The sequence below is a fragment of the Mercenaria mercenaria genome, chromosome 1 (genome assembly GCF_021730395.1).
Source record: "Mercenaria mercenaria strain notata chromosome 1, MADL_Memer_1, whole genome shotgun sequence".
Taxonomy (NCBI): domain Eukaryota; kingdom Metazoa; phylum Mollusca; class Bivalvia; order Venerida; family Veneridae; genus Mercenaria; species Mercenaria mercenaria.
Genome location: NC_069361.1, coordinates 65,352,868 through 65,378,017, shown reverse-complemented (window position 1 = coordinate 65,378,017; position 25,150 = coordinate 65,352,868). Strand labels below are relative to the sequence as shown.

Genomic DNA, 25,150 nt, shown 5'->3' with positions numbered 1-25,150 from the left:
TTAAATGAAAGAAATTTCTCTTGAATATTCAGAACCAGCTAGGAAACTAAAAATGACCTTTCATGAATCTTTTTCACTTTGCCAGAACTTCTGCATAAAAATTATATTGATACATTAATGCATTGTTGGTATTTGTCAGTTGGTGAATCTGTACAAAATTTTAAATCATTGACAGTCCTATAACATTTTTAGCTCACATGTCACAAAGTGACAGTGTGAGCTTTTGTGATCGTGCAGCGTCCGTCGTCCGTCCGTGCGTCCGTCCGTGCGTAAACTTTTGCTTGTGACCTCTCTAGAGGTCACATTTTTCATGGGATCTTTATGAAAGTTGGTCAGAATGTTCATCTTGATGATATCTAGGTCAAGTTAGAAAGTGGGTCACGTGCGGTCAAAACTAGGTCAGTAGGTCTAAAAATAGAAAAACCTTGTGACCTCTCTAGAGGCCATATTTTTCATATGATCTTCATGAAAATTGGTCAGAATGTTCATCTTGATGATATCTAGGTCAAGTTCGAAACTGGGTCACGTGCCTTCAAAAACTAGGTCAGTAGGTCAAATAATAGAAAAACCTTGTGACCTCTCTAGAGGCCATAATTTTCATGGGATCTGTATGAAAGTTGGTCTGAATATTCATCTTGATGATATCTAGGTCAAGTTCGAAACTGGGTCAGCTGCGGGCAAAAACTAGGTCATTAGGTCTAAAAATAGAAAAACCTTGTGACCTCTGTAGAGGTCATACTTTTGAATGGATCTTCATGAAAATTGGTCAGAATGTTCACCTTGATGATATCTAGGTCAAGTTTGAAACTGGGTCACGTGCCATCAATAACTAGGTCAGTAGGTCAAATAATAAAAAAACCTTGTGACCTCTCTAGAAGCCATATTTTTCATGGGATCTTTATGAAAGTTGGTCAGAATGTTCATCTTGATGATATCTAGGTCAGATTCGAAACTGGGTCACATGCGGTCAAAAACTAGGTCAGTAGGTCTAAAAATAGAAAAAACCTTGTGACCTCTCTAGAGGCCATATTTTTCACATGATCTTCATGAAAATTGGTCAGAATGTTCATCTTGATGATATCTAGGTCAAGTTCGAAACTGGGTCACGTGCCTTCAAAAACTAGGTCAGTAGGTCAAATAATAGAAAAACCTTGTGACCTCTCTAGAGGCCATACTTTTGAATGGATCTTCATGAAAATTGGTCAGAATGTTCATCTTGATGATGTCTAGGTCAGGTTCGAAACTGGGTCACGTGCCATCAATAACTAGGTCAGTAGGTCAAATAATGAAAAAACATTGTGACCTCTCTAGAGGCCATATTTTTCATGGGATCTGTATGAAAGTTGGTCTGAATGTTCATCTTGATGATATCTAGATCATTTTCGAAACTGGGTCTGCTGCGGTCAAAAACTAGGTCATTAGGTCTAAAAATAGAAAAAGCTTGTGACCTCTCTAGAGGCCATACTTTTGAGTGGATCTTCATGAAAATTGGTCAGAATGTTCATCTTGATGATATCTAGGTCAAGTTTGAAACTGGGTCACGTGCCATCAATAACTAGGTCAGTAGGTCAAATAATGAAAAAACCTTGTGACCTCTCTAGAGGCCATATTTTTCATGGGATCTGTATGAAAGTTGGTCTGAATGTTCATCTTGATATCTAGGTCAGATTCAAAACTGGGTCACATGAGCTCAAAAACTAGGTCACTATGTCAAATAATAGAAAAAAAACGACGTCATACTCAGTTCAAAACTGGGTCATGTTGGGACAGGTGAGCGATTCAGGACCATCATGGTCCTCTTGTTAAGAATATCAGAAATTTTCACCTCTATCTTTGTGATGATTTAATACGGTGTAACCTTATTTGCATATTTCCTTCTTTACTTTATAGATGTGACATTATGGGTGAGGCATATGTCCACTGTGATAGTGGACTGAAGATGGTATGCTTAGGGTCATGAATCCTCTACCTCTGATTCATTTGAGGAAGTTTTAAGTTACATGTGAAAGTCTGGTAGATCTTGGTAAGGAATCCAGAAGAAATTGCTAAACTAGGACCTAGGTGATCGCTGTAACGCAAGTAACTGTTGAAAAACTTTACAACCAACAGGAGATAATTCAAAACAATGCGTTATGTTTTAGAAAAACAGTAGATTTTAATTTTTGTCTTCAATTATAGGTCTTTCACCAGATTTACAATCAATGGAACAAATACGAAGAATTATGAGACCAACAGATGTACCAGATACAGGTTTGTTGTTACTTGTAATGAATTTCTTATAGGAAGGTATCTCAGATGTCTTTGCAAGGTTAACTCAGATGTTTGGTTTTGCAAGCTTAGCTCACACATCTGGTTTTGCAAGCTTAGCTCACACATCAGGTTTTGCAAGCTTAGCTCACACATCTGGTTTTGCGAGCTTAGCTCACATGTCTGGTTCTGCGAGCTTAGCTCAGACTGTACAACTTTCAAATTGATATGGTTTCATCTAGGTAGAACAGTTGTTTTCTGTGAAAGCCATACCCTAGAAAATTTTATGTGCTACAGAAATAATAGCTTTATCAGTTACACTTACAGTAAGTGGTTTTAAATTTCTCAGTTATAGTTACCTGTTTCGAATTCATCAGTTTCAATTACCTGTTTCGAATTCATTAATTACAGATACTTGTTCCAGATTCATTAATTATGGTTACCTGTTGCAAATTTATTAGTTACAGTTTGTTACCGGTTGCAAATCCCATTATTACAATAACCTGTTGCAAATTCAATAGTTGCAGTAACCTGTTGTAAATTCTTCAGTTGCCATCACTTGTTGCCAGTTTGCCATTTACAGGTAGCTTTCATAAGTTGGGTTGCAGATAACCTATGTTAGAAATTTATTGGTAAATACAGTTAGCATAGTTGTACTTGCCAGCTAAAATGCTATTAAATTTCCTACATACTGAGTTACACAAAAGCACAGAACAAAATTAATTCTGCTGTACAACTGCTTGCTAGAAATACTGAAACCTAAGGGGAAGTTTTGGTGTAAATGCATTGCATTATTAGTAGGAAAGGTCGGTGGTTCTACCCAGGTGCCCGCTCGTGATGAAATAATGCACGGAAGGGAACCTGAGGTCTTCCTCCACCATTAAAGCTGGAAAGTCGCCATATGACCTATCATGTGTCGGTGCGACGTTAAATCCAATAAAAAAAAAATATTTGCGTTTGAAAGTAATGAAATAAAATTTACAAAATGCAAATCTCTATAACTACAGTTATGTTTAACTGTAATTATTAATATTTTCAGGTTTACTATGTGATTTACTGTGGTCAGATCCAGATAAAGATGTACAAGGGTGGGGCGAGAACGATAGAGGAGTATCATTTACATTTGGTGGCGATGTTGTCAGTAAATTCCTCAACAGACATGATCTAGATTTGATATGTAGGGCTCATCAGGTAATTCAAGTGACTATTTATCTGTTATTCCAGACCTACTTTCATTAAAGTACAGTTAGTACTGGTTTCTTGGATGTCTAATTGAGGTGACATTACAGGTATAACTAGTATCTGCACAGTTTGGGAAAAGTTAACCTGACAATTTTGTACCAGCTTTGAATGTTTGATTACATCCCTTGTGATCAGTAAATAAGTTCACAATAAAAATAAAGCATATAAACATAGGTGCTACAGATCAGTACCATTATACCTTTACTAATCCTGTCTGTCATGTAACATGACATTTAGTTATAAGCAAAAATTTATCTTCACAGTGATACTTATAAAAGCTCAGTATATAAGCAGACAAAAACATCTGATGCAGTGAAGCAATGAGATGAATATATCCTTATTATACCCCCAGATATAAGTATCTGGGGGCTATACTGGATTCAGGTCTGCCGGTCCGTCTGTCTATAGAATTTGTCTGCACAATTCCTAAGCAATTATTATTTATCCCTAGGAGACATATTGTTTTTCCCTGTCCGTCCGTACGTCACACTTCATTTCCGAGCAATAACTGGAGAACCATTTGACCTAGAACCTTCAAACTTCATAGGGTTGTAGGGCTGCTGGAGTAGACGACCCCTATTGTTTTTGGGGTCACTCCGTCAAAGTTCAAGGTCACAGGGGCCTGAACATTGAAAACCATTTCCGATCAATAACTAGAAAACCACTTGACCCAGAATGTTGAAACTTCATAGGATGATTGGTCATGAAGAGAAGATGACCCCTATTGATCTTGGGGTCACTCCGTCAAAGGTCAAGGTCACAGGGGCCTGAACATTGAAAACCATTTCCGATCAATAACTAGAGAACCACTTGACCCAGAATGTTGAAACTTCATAGGATGATTGGTCATGAAGAGTAGATGACCCCTATTGATTTTGGGATCACTCCGTCAAAGGTCAAGGTCACAGGGGCCTGAACATTGAAAACCATTTCCGATCAATAACTAGAGAACCACTTGACCAAGAATGTTGAAACTTAATAGGATGATTGGTCATGCAGAGTAGATGACCCCTAACGATTTTGGGGTCACTATGTGAAAGGTCAAGGTCACAGGGGCCTGAACATTGAAAACCCTTTCCGGTCAGTAACTTGAGAACCACTTGACCCAGAATGATGAAACTTCATAGGATGATTGGTCATGCAGAGTAGATGACCCCTTACAATTTTAGGGTCACTCTGTTAAAGGTCAAGGCCACAGGGGCCTGAACATGGAAAACCATTTCCAATCAATAACTTGAGAACCTCTCGACCCAGAATGTTGAAACTTCATAGGATGATTGTTCATGCAGAGTAAATGACCCCTATTGTTTTTGGGGTCACTCCATTAAAGGTCAAGGTCACAGGGGCCTGAACATTGATAACCAGTTCTGATCAATAACTTGAGAACCACTTGACCCAGAATGTTGAAACTTCATAGGATGATTGAACATGCAGAGTAGATGACCCCTATTGATTTTGGGATCAGTCTATTAAAGGTCAAGGTCACAGTGGCCTGTTCATGTAAAATCATTTTTTGGAAATAACTTGAGAACCACTTGACCTACAATGTTGAAACTTAATAGGATGATTGGACATGCAGAGTAGATGACCCCTATTTATTTTGAGGTCATTTGATCAAAGGTCAAGGTCACAGGAGCCTGAACAGTGACTTGAGAACCACTAGGACAAGAGTGTTAAAATTTAGCGGGATGACTGGACATGCCATCAGTGTCTCTTTGACTTTCGCTCCTGACCCCTATTGACTTCTTGCCTATAGGACTTTGCATTGGGGGAGACATGCGCTTTTTTACAAAAGCATTTTCTAGTTTGCCAGATTTCCATCAAACTTTGTCATTATTATCAGTACCAAGCCTAGTTGTGCATGTGCAAAGCAGGTTCCATTTGAATGATTTTTAGCTCATCTGACTTTTTTTTAGCTCACTTGTCACATAGTGACAAGGTGAGCTTTTGTGATCACCCTTCGTCCGTCGTCTGTGCGTGCGTCCGTCAACAATTTCTTGTCTGCACGATAGTGGTTTCATTTATGATTTTATTTTAACCAAACTTGCACACAACTTATATCACCATAAGATCTCGGTTCCTTTCTTGAACTGGCCAGATCCCATTATGGGTTCCAGAGTTATGGCCCCTGAAAGGGCCAAAATTAGCTATTTTGACCTTGTCTGCACAATAGCAGCTTTATTTATGATTTGATTTTTACCAAACTTGCACACAACTTGTATCACCATAAGATCTCGATTCCTTTCTTGAACTGCCCAGATTCCATCATGGGTTCCAGAGTTATGGCCCCTGGAAGGGCCAGAATTAGCTATTTTGACCTTGTCTGCACAATAGCAGCTTCATTTATGTTTTGAATTTAATCAAACTTGCACAAAACTTGTGTCACCATAAGATCTTGGTTACTTTCTTGAATTGGCCAGATCCCATTATGGGTTCCAGAGTTATGGCCCCTGAAAGGGCCAAAATTAGCTATTTTGACCTTGTCTGCACAATAGCAGCTTCATTTATAATTTTATTTTAACCAAACTTGTACACAACTTGTATAACAATAAGATCTTGGTTCCTTTCTTGAACTGGCCAGATCTCATTATGGGTTCTAGAGTTATGGGCCCTGAAAGGGCCAAAATTAGCTATTTTGACCTTGTCTGCATAATAGCAGCTTTATTTTTGATTTGATTTTAACCAAACTTGCACAGAACTTGTATAACAATAAGATCTTGGTTCCTTTCTTGAACTGGCCAAATTCCATTATGGGTTCCAGAGTTATGGCCCCTGAAAGATGATTTAATCAAACTTGCACAAAACTTGTGTCACCACAAGATCTTTGTTCCTTTCTTGAACTGGCCAGATTTCATCATGGGTTCCAGAATTATAGCCCCTTAAATGTCCAAAATTGGCTAATTTGGCTTTTGCAGCCATATAGAGACTTCATTTATGGTTTGATTTGATACAAACTTCCAAAATATCTTCAACAACAATAAATCTTGTATTCCATGACGAATCTGTCAGATTCAATCGTAGGTTCCAGTTATTTTATATCTTATTGCCTCCCCTGATTGTAATCAAAATGGATTTATATCAGTAAGTCCTTATAGGACTTATTTGAAATTTCATTATTGTCATTTGTTGGACTGAGACAATCAGGGTAGATAACTATGGACTGATTTTATTTCAAATTACCTCCCTTTATTTCAAATTAAAATGGGTATATCTCCGTAACTAATGAAGATACTGATCTGAAATTTCATTTATGTCAACAGATGGACTTGGACAATCAGTGAAGATACATATTGACTGAATTTATGACAGATTATCTCCTTTATTATTTATCTAAATGAATACACCTTAGCAGCTTCTAATGAGATTGGTTTGAAACGATCATATCATTTTGAGCAATAGTACTCGGGTGAGCAACTCAGGGCCATCATGGCCCTCTTGTTATCACTTCATCGGCATCGACATTGCCTGGTTAAGTTTTGTGTTTAGATCAGCTTTTCTACAAACTATCAAAGCTATTGCCTTAAAACTTGCTACACATGTTCACCATAAATAGCTGACTCTGTACAGCAAGAATCATAACTCCATCCTGCTTTTTGCAAGAATTATGGCCCCTTTTGGACTTAGAAAATATCAGTTTTCTTGGTTAAGTTTTTGCATTTAGGTCAACTTTTCTCCTTAACGGTCAAAGCTATTGCTTTAAAACTTGGAGCAGTTATTCACCATTAAAAACTGACTTTGCACAGCAAGTAACGTTACTCTACATTGCTTTTTGCAAAAAATATGGCCCCGTTTGGACTTAGAAAATCAGATTTCTTGGTTAAGTTTTGTGGTTAGGTCAGCTTTTCTCCTAAACTATCAAAGCTTTTGCTTTAAAACTTGAAACACTTGTTCACCATCAAAAGCTGACTCTGTACAGCAAGAAACATAACTCCATCCAGCTTTTTGCAAGAATTATGGCCCCTTTTGGACTTAGAAAAATATCAGATTTCTTGGTTAAGTTTATATTATACAGAGACAAAAAAATCAGATAAGCATCTGCACCCACAAGGCAGTGCTCTTGTTCACTTAGTTATGGCTAAGAGTGTAACGATATACCATTGGACCACATTTCTGACCCTATTTTCATGAATCTTGGTCAGTGAGTGAGTGAGTTGGGTTTTACGGCGAATCGACACAAAATGGTCATATATTGTCAAGAAGAAGTTATATTGAAAACGCCAATTGTAAAGCATACCTTAAATCATTTATGTAAAAATGTAAAGCATATCTAAAATCATTTATGTAAAAATGTAAAGCACATTATGTAAAAATGTACAGCATATCTAAAATCATTTATGTAAAAATGTATATACGTATGTGTTAAAATATCAGCTGCATACATAATGATATTGCAAAAGATGTGAATAAAAATATGAAATCTCAGATTTTTTGATAAAATCCTATCTGCTTTAAAAACGATAAAATATTTCCAACTGAAACTTTTTCAAATAACTCTTTCAAAGATTGAACGTCATAGTATGTACTGCGTTGTGGATGTTTATCTTAATGATTCCTAGGCCAAGTTCGAAACTGGGTCACATGGGGTCAAAAACTAGGTCACCTGGTCAAATCAAAGGAAAAGCTTGTTAACAATCTTGTTCATTTGATGTGCATGAAACTTGGTCAGAATATTTTACTGCATGAAATATCTATGATTTTTTGTATGGGTCATGTGGGGTCAAAAACTAGGTCACCAGGTCAGATCAAAGAATAAGCTTGTTTACACCCTAGGGGGCACATTTTTAGCTCATCTGATTTTTTGAAAAAAAATGATGAGTTATTGTCATCACTTGAGCGGTTGTCGGCGTCGGCGTCTGCGTCGGCGTTGCCTGGTTAAGTTTTATGTTTAGGTCAGCTTTTTAGCTCACCTGAGCACGAAGTGCTCAAAGGTGAGCTTTAGTGATCACCCTGTGTCCGTCGTCGTCCGTCGTCCGTCCGTCCGTCCGTCCGTCCGTCCGTCCGTCCGTCGTCAACAATTTGACTGTTAACACTCTAGAGGTCACATTTTTGACCCAATCTTAATGAAACTTGGTCAGAATGTTACCCTCAATAAAATCTTGGACGAGTTCGATATTGGGTCATCTGGGATCAAAAACTAGGTCATCAGGTCAAATCAAAGGAAAAGCTTGTTAACACTCTAGAGGTCACATTTTTGGCCCAATCTTAATGAAACTTGGTCAGAATGTTACCCTCAATAAAATCTTGGACGAGTTCGATATTGGATCATCTGGGATCAAAAACTAGGTCATCAGGTCAGATCAAAGGAAAAGCTTGTTAACACTCTAGAGGTCACATTTTTGGCCCAATCTTAATGAAACTTGGTCAGAATGTTACCCTCAATAAAATCTTGGACGAGTTCGATATTGGGTCATCTGGGGTCAAAAACTAGGTCATAAGGTCAAATCAACGGAAAAGCTTGTTAACACTCTAGAGGTCACAATTTTGGCCCAATCTTAATGAAACTTGGTCAGGATGTTACCCTCAATAAAATTTTGGACGAGTTGGATATTGGGTCATCTGGGGTCAAAAACTAGGTCACCAGGTCAAATCAAAGGAAAAGCTTGTTAACACTCTAGAGGTCACATTTTTGGCCCAGTCTTAATGAAACTTGGTCAGAATGTTACCCTTAATAAAATCTTGGACGAGTTCGATATTTGGTTATCTGGGTTCATAAACTAGGTCACCAGGTCAAATCAAAGGAAAAGCTTGTTAACACTGTAGAAGCCGCATTTATGACTGTATCTTCATGAAACTTGGTCAGATTGTTAATATTGATGATCTTAAAGTCCAGTTTGAATCTGGGTCATGTAGGATAAAAAACTAGGTCACCAAGCCAAATCAAATGAAAAGCTAGTTTACACTGTAGAGGCCACATTTATGACCATATCATAATGAAACTTGGTCAAAATGTTAATCTTGATGATCTATAGCTAAATTTCAAATCTAAAACTAGGTCACTAGGTCATATCAAAGGAAAAGCTTGTTAACACTCTAGAGGCCACGTTTATGACTCTATCTTCATGAAACTTAGTCAGAATGTTAAACTTGATGATCTTTAGGACAAATTTGAATCTGGGTCATGTCGGGTCAAAAACTAGGTCACCAGGTCAAATCAAAGGAAAAGCTAATTAACACTGTAGAGGCCACATTTATGACCATATCTTAATGAAACTTGGTCAGAATGTTAATCTTGATGATCTTTAGGTCAAGTTTAAATCTGGGTCAGATGGAGTCAAAAACTAGGTCACTAGGTCATATCAAAGGAAAAGCTTGTTAACACTCTAGAGGCCACATTTATGACTGTATCTTCATGAAACTTAGTCAGAATGTTAAACTTGATGGTCTTTAGGTCAAGTTCGAATCTGGGTCATGTCGGGTCAAAAACTAGGTCACGGGGGTCAAATAAAAGGAATAGCTAGTTAACACTTTAGAGGCCACATTTATGACCATATCTTAATGAAACTTGGTCAGAATGTTAATCTTGATGATCTATAGGTCAAGTTTAAATCTGGGTCAGGTGTGTTAAAAAACTAGGTCACTAGGTCAAATCAAAGGAACAGCTTGTTAACACTCTAGAGGCCACATCTATGACTGTATCTTCTTGAAACTTAATCAGAATGTTAATCTTGGTGATCTTTAGGTCAAGTTTAAATCTGGGTCATGTGGGGGCAAAAACTAGGTCACCTGGTCAAATCAAAGGAAAAGCTAGTTAACACTTTAGAGGCTACATTTATGACCATATCTTAATGAAACTTGGTCAGAATGTTGATCTTGATGATCTTTAGGTTAATAGGTCAGGTGAGCGATACAGGGCCTTCATGGCCCTCTTGTCTCCTAAACTATCAAAGCTATTGCTTTGAAACTTGGAATACTTGTTCACCATCATAAGCTGACCCTGTATAGCAAGAAACATAACTCCATCTTGCTTTTTGCAAGATTTATGGCCCCTTTTGTACTTAGAAAATATCAGATTTCTTGGTTAAGTTTTATGTTTAAGTCAACTTTTCTCCTAAACTATCAAAGCTATTGCTTTGAAACTTGGAATACTTGTTCACCATCATAAGCAGACCCTGTACATCAAGAAACATAACTCCATCTTGCTTTTTGCAAGAATTATTGCCCCTTTTGGACTTAGAAAATCAGTTTTCTTGGTTAAGTTTTATGTTTAGGTCAGCTTTTATCCTAAACTATCAAAGCTATTGCTTTAAACCTTGCAACACTTGTTCACCATCATAAGCTGACCCTGTACAGCAAGAAACATAACTCCATCCTGCTTTTTGCAAGATTTATGGCCCCTTTTGGACTTAGAAAATATCAGATATTTTGGTTAAGTTTTATGTTTAGGTCAACTTTTTCTCTTAAACTATCAAAGCTATTGCTTTGAAACTTGCAACACTTGTTCACCATCATAAGCTGACCCTGTACAGCAAGCAACATAACTCCATCCTGCTTTTTGCAATAATTATTGCCCCTTTTGGACTTAGAAAATCATTTTCTTGGTTGAGTATTATGTTTAAGGCAACTTTTCTCATAAACTATCAAAGCTATTGCTTTAAAACTTGCAACAGTTTTTCACCATCATAAGTGGACACTGTACATCAAGAAACATAACTCTATCCTGCTTTTTGCAAGAAAGATGGCCCTTTTTAGACTTAGAAAATCATGAGTAGGACAATATTTCTATTATACAAAAAAAATCAGATGAGCGTCAGCACCCGCAAGGCGGTGCTCTTGTTTTATTCTATCTTCATAGAACTTGGTCAGAATACTTATCATGAAGTCTTGGATGATTTCAAATCTGGGTCACGTGGTGTCAAAATCTAGATCACTAGGTCAAATCAAAGGAAAAGCTTGTATATACTAGAGGCCACTTTTTTGCTCCAATCTTCCTGAAACTTTGTCAGAATGTTTGTTTTCATGAAATTTTGGACAAGTTCAAATCTGGGTCATGTGAGGTAAAAAAGGTCACTAGGTCAAATCAAAGAAAATGCTTGTTTACAGTCTAGACTACGTTTTTTGGTCCAATCTTATTGCTTGAAAATTGGTCAGAATGTTTGTCTCCATGAAATCACTAGGTAAAACATGTTTACACTGTTATGGTGTGTTACTCAGGTGAGCGACCTAGGGCCATCTTGGCCCTCTTGTTTAAGGTATTGCCATAAAATTTGGACCACTTGAACACACATCTCAAAACTGACTTTCAGTGACCTTGATTTTGACCTACTGACCTACTTTCTTCTTTTTAAGATTCAGCTATGAAATTTGGAGATCTTATACAGTTTTGCACAATATTTTTCTGCATCTTTGTACATTTTTCCCTATACAATATACAAATGCAATATATCATATTTTCAATACCCTTGTTCCTCTGACATTAAGCTGCTGTCTGGGGTATTCATCACCATTAATGATAGGTCTTGTTTATCTTTTTTTTTTGTAAAAAAAATTATATCCTGTTTAAGGTCATACTCGTTTTCCACACAATTGTAACACTTGAAAGGAAGTAAACCGATACATATCTTCGCTCTCAAGTATCTGATAAATACCAACTTGACGCAAGACAAGCACAGATATATAAAAAAATCTCAAAACTACAGTTACTGATGTAAATAAAACTTTGATAAAGTTCACATTTGTGAAATAATTTTGGTTAGGCCTTGAAGGGCTTAGAAAACAATTTCAAGACTTTAACCTGTTACTGTCTTTGAAGATTGAGGTTCAATCTCAAATATTTACATTCGCCCTATTCTTTTCCATTGAAAATTATGATAAGAAAAGGTGCGAAAGTTACGTCAATGCTGCTTAGTGATAATAGGCTGCTGCGCGATTCATGGATTTGCCGATCCTATTCTGTCATTCATTTCAAAGGAACACCGAAAAAATATATTTCATTTCTTAAAAGCATATAAATTTATTCAAGTAAAATATTTTCATATAATTCTTCTTTATCTTTTTCATCAAACACAGAGTTTTTTAACAAGAATGTGGTCAGATTATAAATTCACCTATCAGTTTTCCAGTTTAAAACTAAGTAAGTTTTTCAAATTTTGATATATTCTACATTTAGGTTGTGGAAGATGGTTATGAATTCTTTGCCAAGAGACAGTTAGTAACGTTGTTTTCTGCCCCAAATTACTGCGGAGAATTTGACAATGCAGGAGGAATGATGTCGGTTGATGAAACTCTTATGTGCTCTTTCCAGGTAAGTTTCTGGAAAAAGAAAGATTTATTGTTGGTTTCATGAATGTAGATCCCATAATTTAATTCAATGTTAGGCTTTATTATTCCTTTGTAGTATTTTGCCCAGCTCAGCCATTTAAGAAAGATCAATTGTTACTGTTATTCAGTTGAACGGACACTGTATGCAAATTGAAATGTTTTCTCACATTAAAAAAACAGAGCTTTTAAAATGAGATAAAGTTATTTAACCAACCCTAAGGTCTATCTTTGATATGGATTTTTTGCAACCATATTGATATAAAATTTGTCCAGAAACCGCCCTTGGGATGGAATTTTAACATTCTAGTGTTAGCAGGTCCATTGACTTGTCTAAAAGCTAAAACAAATCTACATTATATAATTTTTCTGAAACACCTTTTGGTTTGGGTCAAAACTTTGTAAATAAAATGCTTTTTTTAAGGAGTACACATAATGTGTAAGAAAACAGATCTGATGTTCAATACAGATGCGTTCAGCTAAACAGAGTGTAAAGATAATTGTTATATTCATTTTTGGTTGCGGGTTTATCCCGTAACCAAAGTTAAGTGTATTTCTGACAATCATGTAGCATCTTTATTTGATTCCAAATCACATCCAAAGGATATGTTCATGTGCTACACAAAGTAGTTCCATTCATGAACAATGCGGGTGAATTATCAATGATCAAGTAGTTCTTATTCATCCTCTATATCCATTCACACTGGCCATTTAGATTATATAAGATCTGTCAATGATTAGGTATTCAAGCCTATGGTTACATCACTGACTTCCAGCTGCTCATGTAAGGTCAGGCAGAGGTTATCTTAGATATGAGGCACATTAGTATTTGTTTCTTATACATGTATATTTAAAGATTGGCATTTAAAATGAAAATAAATCTAGCAAAACCCGCAACCACCAGACATCTCAATGCTTTGATCTTTAAAGATATGGATTTTGATGAAAGAAGAATCCACTGGAATCAACAGTGGGAGAACCTTTCTAAAAATATGCCTGTTTGATGAGCTACTGTTACTTGACAATGTTTCTGATTTAGAAATACATAATTATTGTTCTAGAATTGTTCTTGTATTTGAGATTACTGTTCAGAACAAACATACTGGTACAGTACACTGACAGAAATGGAATATGCCCACAATGACTCATTGGGGATGTGATGACATTACTTATTTAAAATACTGGTACAGTACACTGACAGAAATGGAATATGCCCACAATGACTCATTGGGGATGTGATGACATTACTTGTGTTAAAAGTATACAGGGATGCTTGTTTCATAATTCATAACCTCAGCACAAAAAGTAGATATCTACTTGTCAGTCATTCATTGATGTGGGTTCCAGCCTCACTCGGGGGTATGAGGAAGCCATCCAGCTGGCTTACGGAAGGTCCGTGGTTCTACCCAGGTGCCCTCTTAAGATGAACTAATGCACAGAGGGGCACCTAGGGTCTTCCTCCACCATCAAAGCTAGAAAGTCGCCATTTGATCTACAATTGTGTCAGTGCGACGTTAAACCCATCAAAATAAATAAATAAATATATGTCAGTACACATTTAGTGCAGAGATGTTGATATTCCAGTAGGTGATTATTCTTAGAATTTAATAGATATGAGACAGAAGATGTTGTTCCTTGTTGGTCAGCATTTGTAAAAACCAGAATATTGAAAGCAACGTTTTTGTATTCTAATTTCCTATTTTCTATGGGTTTTTTTCAGATCTTAAAACCTTCAGAAAAGAAGGCAAAGTACCAATACGGAGGTATGAACTCCGGCCGACCTATAACACCACCGAGAGGGCCACAGAAAAAGAAGTAATTCAGTTGACAGTGCAGTTGACAGCACTGTCGATAGACAATAACATTAAACTATGGTGCCACATGTGTGATATTTATGCAGGTTCTTGCATGCGGTTGTGTGTAGCTACATTCTGTGTTAGTTAAAAAAGATGCACACTTTGTGATTATATTTTCACTAGCCAGATGGGGAAAATGTTGCTCGCATATATAAACCATTTCAGTAGAGAACTTCTGAAAATAGTTCGTGTTAATTCAGCTGTGTGTACTGAAAAAATATTTTGGCATGATTTACCCGTAGTTTGCAGCTTAGCCAGGCTAGTTATTTGTGCAACTCGGCAAAATATTTTGTTCTTTCAGTTTTTAAAGTCACAGTGGTTATAAGCTGCTAGTCAATTGATACAAGAAAAATGGTTCGGGCTAGCCAGTTGCTATTAATGAGAAATGAAATCCATTGTTTCAAAAAGTGCAGGTTCATACAAAAATGGCAAAGCAGTTTTCTGAATTGTAAACAGATAATATTCTGCTTTATTCTATACCTTACAATAAATAGTAAAAGAATTTTATAGGACAGAATTCTGTAGCACATGCCAGCACAGTAACTAGTTATTGGCATGGCATGTAGCATGCCAAGGCTAACATTTATAATAAACTACGAATTCTACAAAATATCTTTAAGGACTTTATTTATAGAAATAAATTGAGAAGTTTTATTTTAATTGTATCATTTACCCTTGTACTATAAAAGTTGAATAACTTATTCACACAGTATATGTTTATTATTTAGAGCTTTGTTGCTAATTTATGCATAGACTGCTAAATGATTGTTACTAAGAACAATTTGACATTTTTATACGATAATTCACTCTTTATGCAAAATTGTTGTACCAGTTTTGAAGGCTGGAAAATGTTCGGGTCTCTTACTGACAAAAAGCAGAAATATTTGTGATACTAAGAATTCGTGTTTTTAAGTTAAGTTTTGCGTTTGGAGGTAATGATGACGATATTGAGTTTTGAACTTGCCACGAAAATTTGTAAAACTTCAGTTATCACGAATATGACCCAATCTACAGTATCTGCTGTAAAATCAGATATTTTTATGGGAGATTTATTTTCACTATGACTGTATTCACAAAAATGCATGCAACAGTCCTGTTGTTAATAATAGTCACACGTTGGTCGTACATCACAAATATTTTACCACGCTAACTTAATCTTATTTTAGAAATAGTAAAATTTTTGCCTTGTGAAAATATCTGATTTTATATTGTAGTCAGTACACAAATGGCTGACCTTTTCTTCATAGCAGTACCATTGTATGCTTTTTTACCACATATTATTGTGCTTTAAGTATTGTATATTGTGGCACGGTTTGCAGCATTTAGGGTAAAATAATATGCAGGAAGTTTTAGAATGTTCGTTACTTGTTTGGTTGCCTTGATTCAAAAAGTGAAGAGGAGTCTATGGCACATTCTCTTTCATTTGTACCAAATTCAAGTTTCAGATATATTTATTTAAAGATTACTGTGCGGCCGTTTCTATTGTTTGAGATACGTTTGTTGATCCAGAAGTAATATCACTTGAACCATAAAAACCTGTATATTGAACAGAAAACAATAAAAATTTATACCCAGGGTATTTTGATCTATTTGCAATATTTTCTAAAAATATTAAGGTTTATTATATACCTTTATGAATTCTGTTAAAACTACTGCTTGTATTTCACAAGTAGATATGAAAAGGCAGAAAAAATTCTGTATTGTACCTTTCGTATTGAATGCTGCTGGGCTCCTTTTATTTAATATGCATGACCTGACACAGTTCTATAAATAGTGCACAGATATACTACATTCAGTTCTATTTTTACATCAATAAATACTGAAGACTTATGTTCGATAACAAAACAACAAACAAAAAGGCAGAGGTATATAGTTGAAGTGTCAGTATAACAGGAGCTAGGTTCGGCCTTTGTGGATTTTGCCAGGACTAATCATACTAGGCACTTGCACGCCGTGTGCGTTCCGACCTGGCAAAATCTATTTAAGCCGAATACAGCATCACAGATCAAGCTGCTATTATAATATAAACATACCATGATACGGACATGGTAACGATGAAAGCCACATGTCCCAAATGTTATTGACATCAGAAATAGTTATTTTTGTCACTTATTTTAGCATGCGGTGAAATAGTGTCAATTGTACACTTCTATTAATTTAAAACTAAACAACCCTAGAAAATAACATTTATGTGTGTAATCAGAATTTAATCAGTGTACATAAATACGCTCCATGCTTGCAGTCACATTACTTCAGGATCAGCACTCATAACAGTGTACTTCATAGACTTAATAAACTTGTTTAAAACAATGGCATTAGGAAGTGATATTGTAGTTTTCATAAAAAGATTCTGTTAAAGTTAATGTACTATAATTATATACTTATACACATTGTCGTAAACAAGCAAGAATGACAATATTCTTGTGCAGTTTAGTACTGGAATTTAAAGTTATTGTTACAATGTAAGATGAAGTAGTTGTGTGTAATTTAATATATTTTTGCTCAATGTTTGAATGAGACAGAATTTATGTTAGTAGAAAATTTAAACACCTTGTCTCTGCCAATTTGGAAAAGATTTTTTTCTTCGAAAACGTAGGTCAGAACAGTTGTCTAGAAGATGTTATTGATATTTTTTTTTGAATTTTGTTAAAACATACTGGTATATTCAAAAGACGGCCACGACTTACTGGTACTATTATTATTAAGCTAGAAATAAAGACAAAAGTATTAAAGGGCATGTATTATTATGATACCTAGATCTGTCGTACATCAGTTTTATCTGGAACTGGTTCGTTGATAGAATGGAACCTGTTTGCTAATTTTCTTGTGATATTCATTATGCAAAAATTATGTATGTACTTTTAGCAGTGGATGGTAAGATATTTGCTTCTTGGCCCTTTTTTTAGGGGGAAGAAAATATTGTTTGTGACTTTTGACATATCTTATGGAGATACTATACGAAAAATTGATGTGAGGAAGATTTAGGAAAAAAGTCACAAGTTCTAAGTTTACAAAACTAGAGTTTGAATACCAGTCTCAGAATACAGCCTTGCCATTGGTCAGTTTCAGATTTCTGTTCAGGAACAGCCAATCAGATGGTGGAGTTTTGAGACTGGTTTTCAAACTTGTTCTGTAATCTTGAGTCTTAATCTTAAATGGATGAGAGAGGGTTGAAATGTTTTGTTTTAGGTAATATCGCTGTTGTGGAAAAGTTATGAATGATTTGTTGAAATGTTGATATAGAAATGATCATGTTTGAAAAATTTTTGTTGAAAGATCTTTTTTTGTTCAGGGTGTTTTTATTGTCAAAGGAACAAGTTTGGTGTTCTGGAATACTAGCATTAGCAGTTATAATAATCTGAATTGGAACATGAAGAAACTTGAAACTACCCCTTGTTAATTGGAAAGGGAATACATTCATACAATAGACTGGATATTTTTTCTGAGGTTTTATTTTAAGATTTGGTATAAGCCTGATTCTAGCTGGTTGAAATTCTTTTACAACATTCAAATTATATATTTCGTGGGCTCAGCATGAAACTATTGTAACTTTGTATAAATAAAGAATAAGATATAATAATTTTGTGCTGAGCCCATGGTTTGTTTATATTAATGATTTTTAGCTCACCTGTCACAAAGTGACAAGGTGAGCTTTTGTGATCGCGTGGCGTCCGTCGTCCGTGCGTCCGTCCGTCCGTCCGTCAGTCCGTAAACTTTTGCTTGTGACCACTCTAGAGGTCACACTTTTCATGGGATCTTTATGAAAGTTGGTCAGAATGTTCATCTTGATGATATCTAGGTCAAGTTCGAAACTGGGTCACGTGCGGTCAAAAACTAGGTCAGTAGATCTAAAAATAGAAAAACCTTGTGACCTCTCTAGAGGCCATATTTTTCATGGGATCTTCATGAAAATTGGTCAGAATGTTCATCTTGATGATATCTAGGTCAAGTTCGAAACTGGGTCACGTGGGGTCAAAAACTAGGTCAGTAGGTCTAAAAATAGAAAAACCTTGTGACCTCTCTAGAGGCCATATTTCTCAATGGATCTTCATGAAAATTGGTCAGAATGTTCATCTTGATGATATCTAGGTCAAGTTCGAAACTGGGTCACGTGGGGTCAAAAACTAGGTCAGTAGGTCTAAAAATAGAAAAAACCTTGTGACCTCTCTAGAGGCTATTTTTTTCAAGAGATCTTCATGAATATTGGTCAGAATGTTCACCTTGATGATATCTAGGTCAAGTTCGAAACTGGGTCACGTGGGGTCAAAAACTAGGTCAGTAGGTCTAAAAATAGAAAAACCTTGTGACCTCTCTAGAGGCCATATTTCTCAATGGATCTTCATGAAAATTAGTCAGATTGTTCATCTTGATGATATCTAGATCAAGTTCGAAACTGGGTCACGTGGGGTCGAAAACTAGGTCAGTAGATCTAAAAATAGAAAAACCTTGTGACCTCTCTAGAGGCCATATTTTTCAAGAGATCTTCATGAATATTGGTCAGAATGTTAACCTAGATGATATCTAGGTCAAGTTCGAAACTGGGTCACGTGGGGTCAAAAACTAGGTCAGTAGGTCTAAAAATAGAAAAACCTTGTGACCTCTCTAGAGGCCATATTTCTCAATGGATCTTCATAGAAATTGGTCAGAATGTTCACCTTGATGATCTCTAGCTCAAGTTTGAAACTGGGTCACGTGCGGTCAAAAACTAGGTCAGTAGGTCTGAAAATAGAAAAAAATTTGTGACCTCTCTAGAGGCCATATTTTTCGCGGGATCTTTATGAAAATTGGTCAGAATGTTCACCTTGATGATATCTAGGTCAGGTTCGAAACTGGGTCATGTGCGGTCAATAACTAGGTCAGTAGATCTAAAAATAGAAAAACCTTGTGACCTCTTTAGAGGCCATATTTTTCAAGAGATCTTCATGGAAATAGGTCAGAATGTTCACCTTGATGATATCTAGATCAAATTCGAAACTGGGTCACGTGCGGTCAAAAACTAGGTCAGTAGGTCTAAAAATAGAAAAACCTTGTGACCTTTCTAGAGGCCATATTTCTCAATGGATCTTCATGAAAATTAATGAGAATGTTCAGCTTGATGATATCTAGGTCAAGTTCGTAACTGGGTCATGTGCGGTCAAAAACTAGGTCAGTAGGTTGAAAAATAGAAAAACCTTGTGACCTCTCTAGAGGCCATATTTTTCACGAGATCTTCATGAAAATCGGTGAGATTGTTCACCTTGATGATATCTAGGTCAAGTTTAAAAGTGGGTCACGTACCTTCAAAAACTAGGTCATTAGGTCAAATAATAGAAAAACCTTGTGACCTCTCTAGAGGTCATATTTTTCAATGGAGTTCATGAAAATTGGTCAGAATTTTTTATCTTGATGATATCTAGGTCACATATGCTCAAAACCTAGGTCACTATGACAAATAATAGAAATAACGACTTCATACTCAGTTCAACACTGGGTCATGTGGGGATAGGTGAGCGATTCAGGACCATCATGGTCCTCTTGTTTAAATTTCAAAGCAGCGCTGCTTGATTAAATTACAAAGAAATGAATCCTCCTTGAAAATTATCCTTTGTACAATAACGTTTATATTTACCAGAGATGAGTTGTTCTCTGTATATCAAAACCCAGTGTCTGTAGATAAAAGAATATTTTTGTTTTGTTGTGTTTGTTTAAAAATGCTGACTGGTTCCAAGGTAATAGTACTGAGATTGAAAACCAGTCTTGAAATTCCAACATGTGATTGGTTGATTCTGAACTCACATTTGAAATTGATCAATGGCATGGATGCGTAGCGAGACTGGTTCCCAAACTCAGATTTATAACCTTGGAGCCTGGTGTTTTGTTCTTTTCTTGTTTATGTAAAATAAAACCATGATTTTATATTTTATACATTACATGTTTTATCTCTGACTTATGTTTTGTTGTATCATATAATCATATATTCACTATGTTGTTAAGGAATTTGATCTAAACTGATAGTAGCTTATATATTTTGTATATGTACATATATAGACTGATGTCAGATAAGTGAGTATGATTGTCTGTATTTAATCTCACAGGAGTTGGGTCCCTTTTAGGGGGCTATGAAAGTAAGAGTTTAAGCGTCGTCGTGAATTTACAGAATTTGTTATGCATGTTACGGTCTCTGTATATTTTCCTGTAACTCATCCTGTTTCTAGAGTTATTTCCCCTTACCTTGTTAAATCCTGTTAATTTTATATGATACTGTTAGTATACTGCTGCATGGTTTAATTGAGCAATGGTGTTACTAATATTATCCTTTTAAATGCTTTAAAGCCTTTATTTAACAAAATGTGTCATGACTTAAAGTACTTTTCCCGTTTCTGGGTTAATTGAGGCAAGCAGAGCTGTTAGTTTTTGTAGCTGTTTAGTTTAATATCATCATATGTCGGGAATTCTAAAATTTTGGCCCGATTTCAAATTATAGTTCCACTTTAATTTGCAGAAGTTCGGTGCTCCAGCTAAAAAATATAGTAAGAAGTACTTAAAACAAGTTCTCATCGCTGTTATTAATTGAATTAAATAAAACACAAGCACCACACACACATACATGTGATAAATAGGTAGAAATGCTTTACAGTTTGAGCCATAATTATAGTAAAAAGGTACTGAAAAATAGTTTAGTTAAATGTACTTCCTATGTAACTGCAAAAATAATGACTTAAGATAATTTTGATTTATTTTTGGGCTTTGCTATCAGTTTTGAAAATTTTGATATGACGTTAGTACACATGCTCCTTTAATGTCAGATTACCATAAGGTAACTATCATCAAGACTTGGTTCAGATTTTATCTCTGTTAGCCAAAAATATGGTCAGTATTTGTTTGTATAAAAAGTACAGATATTTTTAGTTTTGAATTTGAATAATTCAAATAAGGAATGTTGGCTGAAAGTGATAGAAAAAGCATGCCGATATGTTATTCATTTTTTCCTGTTTTGATTTTCCCCTTTCCTGCAACATTTTAAGAAACAAAGGCATGACTTCACTGTGTAAATTAGAAGTAAATATTTTTTGATTAGGATGAGACATGAAACCATTTTTCCTAACAATTTTTTTTCCCAAAGTATATTAGTGTTAATGTTAAGGGTTAAATCCAGTTATAATATTGTCATGATTCAGTAATGATCAGCAAGAATGATGGCGGAAAATGTATGTTTAAATATACAAGTTTGAAAACAAAATTATGCAAATCAGAATCCTTGTTTTCCTTGTCTGTGAGACTTGCAAATAGAAGTTTTTTTTCATTGATTGGACATTACATATTAATTCTACGCCTATAGAAATGTGTTGTGGACCTGAAATGTACATTACTTTTTCGTTGACATGTCTATCACAGGTCCTTCTTGTATATTTAATATTCCATCTATTTAAACAATAAAAATATTTATATATGCATATGTTGAGTTTTTGTTTTCATTTATATTGTACTGACTAACATGTTTATAGCCATCTTGTTTGAGAAAGCCAAAGAGTGGTCCTGATATGCAAGTGGTCTTATTCACGGATTAAAAAACAGGCAGAAAATGTTCCATTTGGAAATGAAATTGGTGGTCTTAAGAGCCAGGTGATAAAAGGGTGATAATTTATTATCATCATCTTCAAATTCTTCATTGTTATTTTTAAACCTCCAGACAAAAAGTATACTGTAAAATCATTTAATTTCGTGGGCATGAAATTTCGTAGTTTTGGTCAAAACGGCAGTTTCGTGGGGATATGAATTTGTGGATTTCAACTTTTGAACATTAAATGAATAGAAATTTTACTTGTTTGTTGGGATTAAATTTCGTGGATTGACTCAACCACGAAATCCACGAAAATTAGTCCCCCATAAATATTAATGATTTCACAGTATGGGACTTCATTGGATTCAGGCATGTCTGTCCATCTGTCATCTCTGTTCCATACCTTCTTTGGGAGATTTTCACAAAACTAGCATGAATTGTTAGCATCAAGACAATGCGAAAGAGCACAGAATCCTGGTCACTAGGTCCATGGTCAAGGCCATACTTTAGGTCAAAGGTCAAATAGCTTAGTTACATGTCCACTCAATACTGTCAAAACAATTTTGAAGGTATTCATAAAACTAGCACCATCGTGTGCGTATATGGCTTCTGCAAGCTCTCGTGTTGTCCACTACATTATTACAGTATATAGCTATTAGTAGTTCTCTATATCACCATATACCGTAGTTACTAATATTAATGCCTCTTTTCACTGTCAAAAGTATGTCAACATTTCCCTCGCCATTAACAAAAGCATCACAATTTTTTTTTATTGTGCCTATGAATTTTCTACCTTGCTGATAGCTGTAGAGTAACAACACCCTTTACCTTGCATGATACTTTTAACATTTCCTTTTCTTCCACCAAAGCCACTACTGCCATTGATGATACCTGTAGTACTACCAGGCCCTTTATCACCAACCATGTCGTCATCTTCTATCCTCATCTGCTGCAACACCAACGCTGCCATTAGACATTTGTAATATCACACTGGTCATTGCCACAAACAATACCATCATCTCTTGTGTCTCTGAGGTACTTCTTCCATTTCTGATAGCTGTAGCGCCACCGTGCCTCTTATTACCCTCAATACAACCATAAACTCTGGCTTCTCTTCAAACACAATATGATATGCTATTCTTTGGATATAGCTGTTGCATCACCATGTCCCTGGCCAACAACAAAACTATCACCTGTTAGCTTTCTTAACATCATAGTATCACTACTTTCACTAGTGATTACAGAAGCACCATCATGTCCTTCTTCACCATCAGTCTCTTCGCCATCTTCTCCGAGATTTCCTCCACACATTATCTATATGTTCACTGCTGATTACAGCAGCGTCATATTGTTCCTCTTCACCTTCAATATCATCACCATCTTCTCTTAGTTCTCTTCTACACAGTTTTTTTTTCATACTTAATTGCTGACTATTGTAGCGTCACTTTATCCCCCACACCCACATTCACCATCAGTATCCTCACAGTCTTCTCCCAGTCTCTTCCACACAGTGTTACTACTTTCTTAGTCCCTCTTCGCTACAAATATCACCATCTCTCAGCTCTCTTACAAACAATATTGCTTCTTTTGTGTCCTTATCTAAACACTATAGCTGCTTTGATGTCCCCATGTTCCTCATCATCAAAATACCATCGATGTCATTTTCTTCTGCATCTCTTCCATCATATCCGGTAGCTGAAACGTCATCATGTCCTTTTCCATTACAGATTCCCTGGAAACTTTGATCTCACGTCCCCTTCACAAACACCACTACTGTTCCCGTTAATTATAGCAGTAGCATCTCTGTGTCACCGTCAACTCATTCACACTTTACTCAGTCTTTTGCCGCTTCTCATCTAGCATTGTTTCTGCTAACAATGTTATTCCCATCTTCCCCCCATGTCATATCAATCACCGACGCTAAGTTGCTTCCGTTGCTGACTGCCTCATGACTAACAATATCATCGCCAGCTTCGCCCGCGTCTCCTGCCAAAATGCCATTCTTTCCATTGCCGAAGGTTGTAACGTCATCATGTCCGTCGTCAGCAACAATGCAGTCATCTCCTTCTTTCGTACTTCTTCTTCCACTGCCATTGATTCCATTAGAGTTAGCTGGTAATTTCAGACTGAAATGAAATGAAGTGATAATTACGTCAAGAGTTTAATTAACTTCGTCACCATCAATTCGATTACCACTGTCACTCGGTTTCTTCCGCACCAATACTGTTTTTCCGATTCAGATACTATAGTAGCTCTAACACGGGGTCCATGTTGCTTCGATCAGCATTATAGTCAAAATCGCCTTGACCAATACCAGCGTGCCCTGGTCCAAACCTGCTGCTGCTTTCATTTCTCCTTCTTTATTATAATATTTCTTAGTCAACCTTTTATTTGTTCTTCATTCAGTTAAACGGATTCATCCGTGTTCTACACAGGTAAAAACAAGGGTTTTAAAACGTTTTTCTAGGCTACTTTTCTAGGCTACTTTTTATGGTCCTAACATTAAAGGGGAAAGTTTGCTTCCAACATTTACCGACCAAAATGCATTTCAGAAATGATAATTTTCAGATGAATATCTTAAACGGATCGCTGAAATGTATTCTTCAAAGGGCTTGCCAACCATTTGTATATCATGATTATTTGTAATGTACGAGCAGTGTCAAATTTATAAGATATATAAATAATGGGTTTGTGACATGCTATGCGACAAAATCTTATGGATTTGCACTGCATATTTTTGAAATTTGAACTGGGTTTGTAACATTTTATGTGCACATACGAAGCGCGAAATAATTTCACATATTCTATCGTGTGTTTATCAGTCTTCCAATGAATGCAATGCCTTTTGTGCTTTAGTGTGGTTTTAAAAGGTCGAAACATTTCGAAAGATAAAAATATGATGTATAAAATTTAAATTCTTTACTCAACATTTTTGGCAATGTGGATGTTTCGTTTACGACAGTCTATCTGCACATCACAGAGGATATAACTGGTAACGTATAGTAAAAGC

General features: G+C 35.9%; 1 protein-coding gene across 2 annotated transcripts in view; it reads left to right on the top strand.

Moving 5' to 3' along the window:
* Positions 1-22,035, top strand: part of LOC123535544 (serine/threonine-protein phosphatase PP1-beta catalytic subunit) — a 32,614-nt gene extending 10,579 nt beyond the window's left edge. For both annotated transcript variants that reach the window (XM_045318227.2, XM_053549719.1), the window contains exons 5-8: positions 2,179-2,250; positions 3,287-3,438; positions 12,596-12,730; positions 14,465-22,035. In XM_045318227.2, coding sequence (XP_045174162.1) covers positions 2,179-2,250; positions 3,287-3,438; positions 12,596-12,730; positions 14,465-14,563 — 458 coding nt within the window. In that variant the 3' untranslated portion in view covers positions 14,564-22,035. The remainder of the gene's footprint in view (positions 1-2,178; positions 2,251-3,286; positions 3,439-12,595; positions 12,731-14,464) is intronic.
* The last annotated feature ends 3,115 nt before the right edge of the window (positions 22,036-25,150 follow it).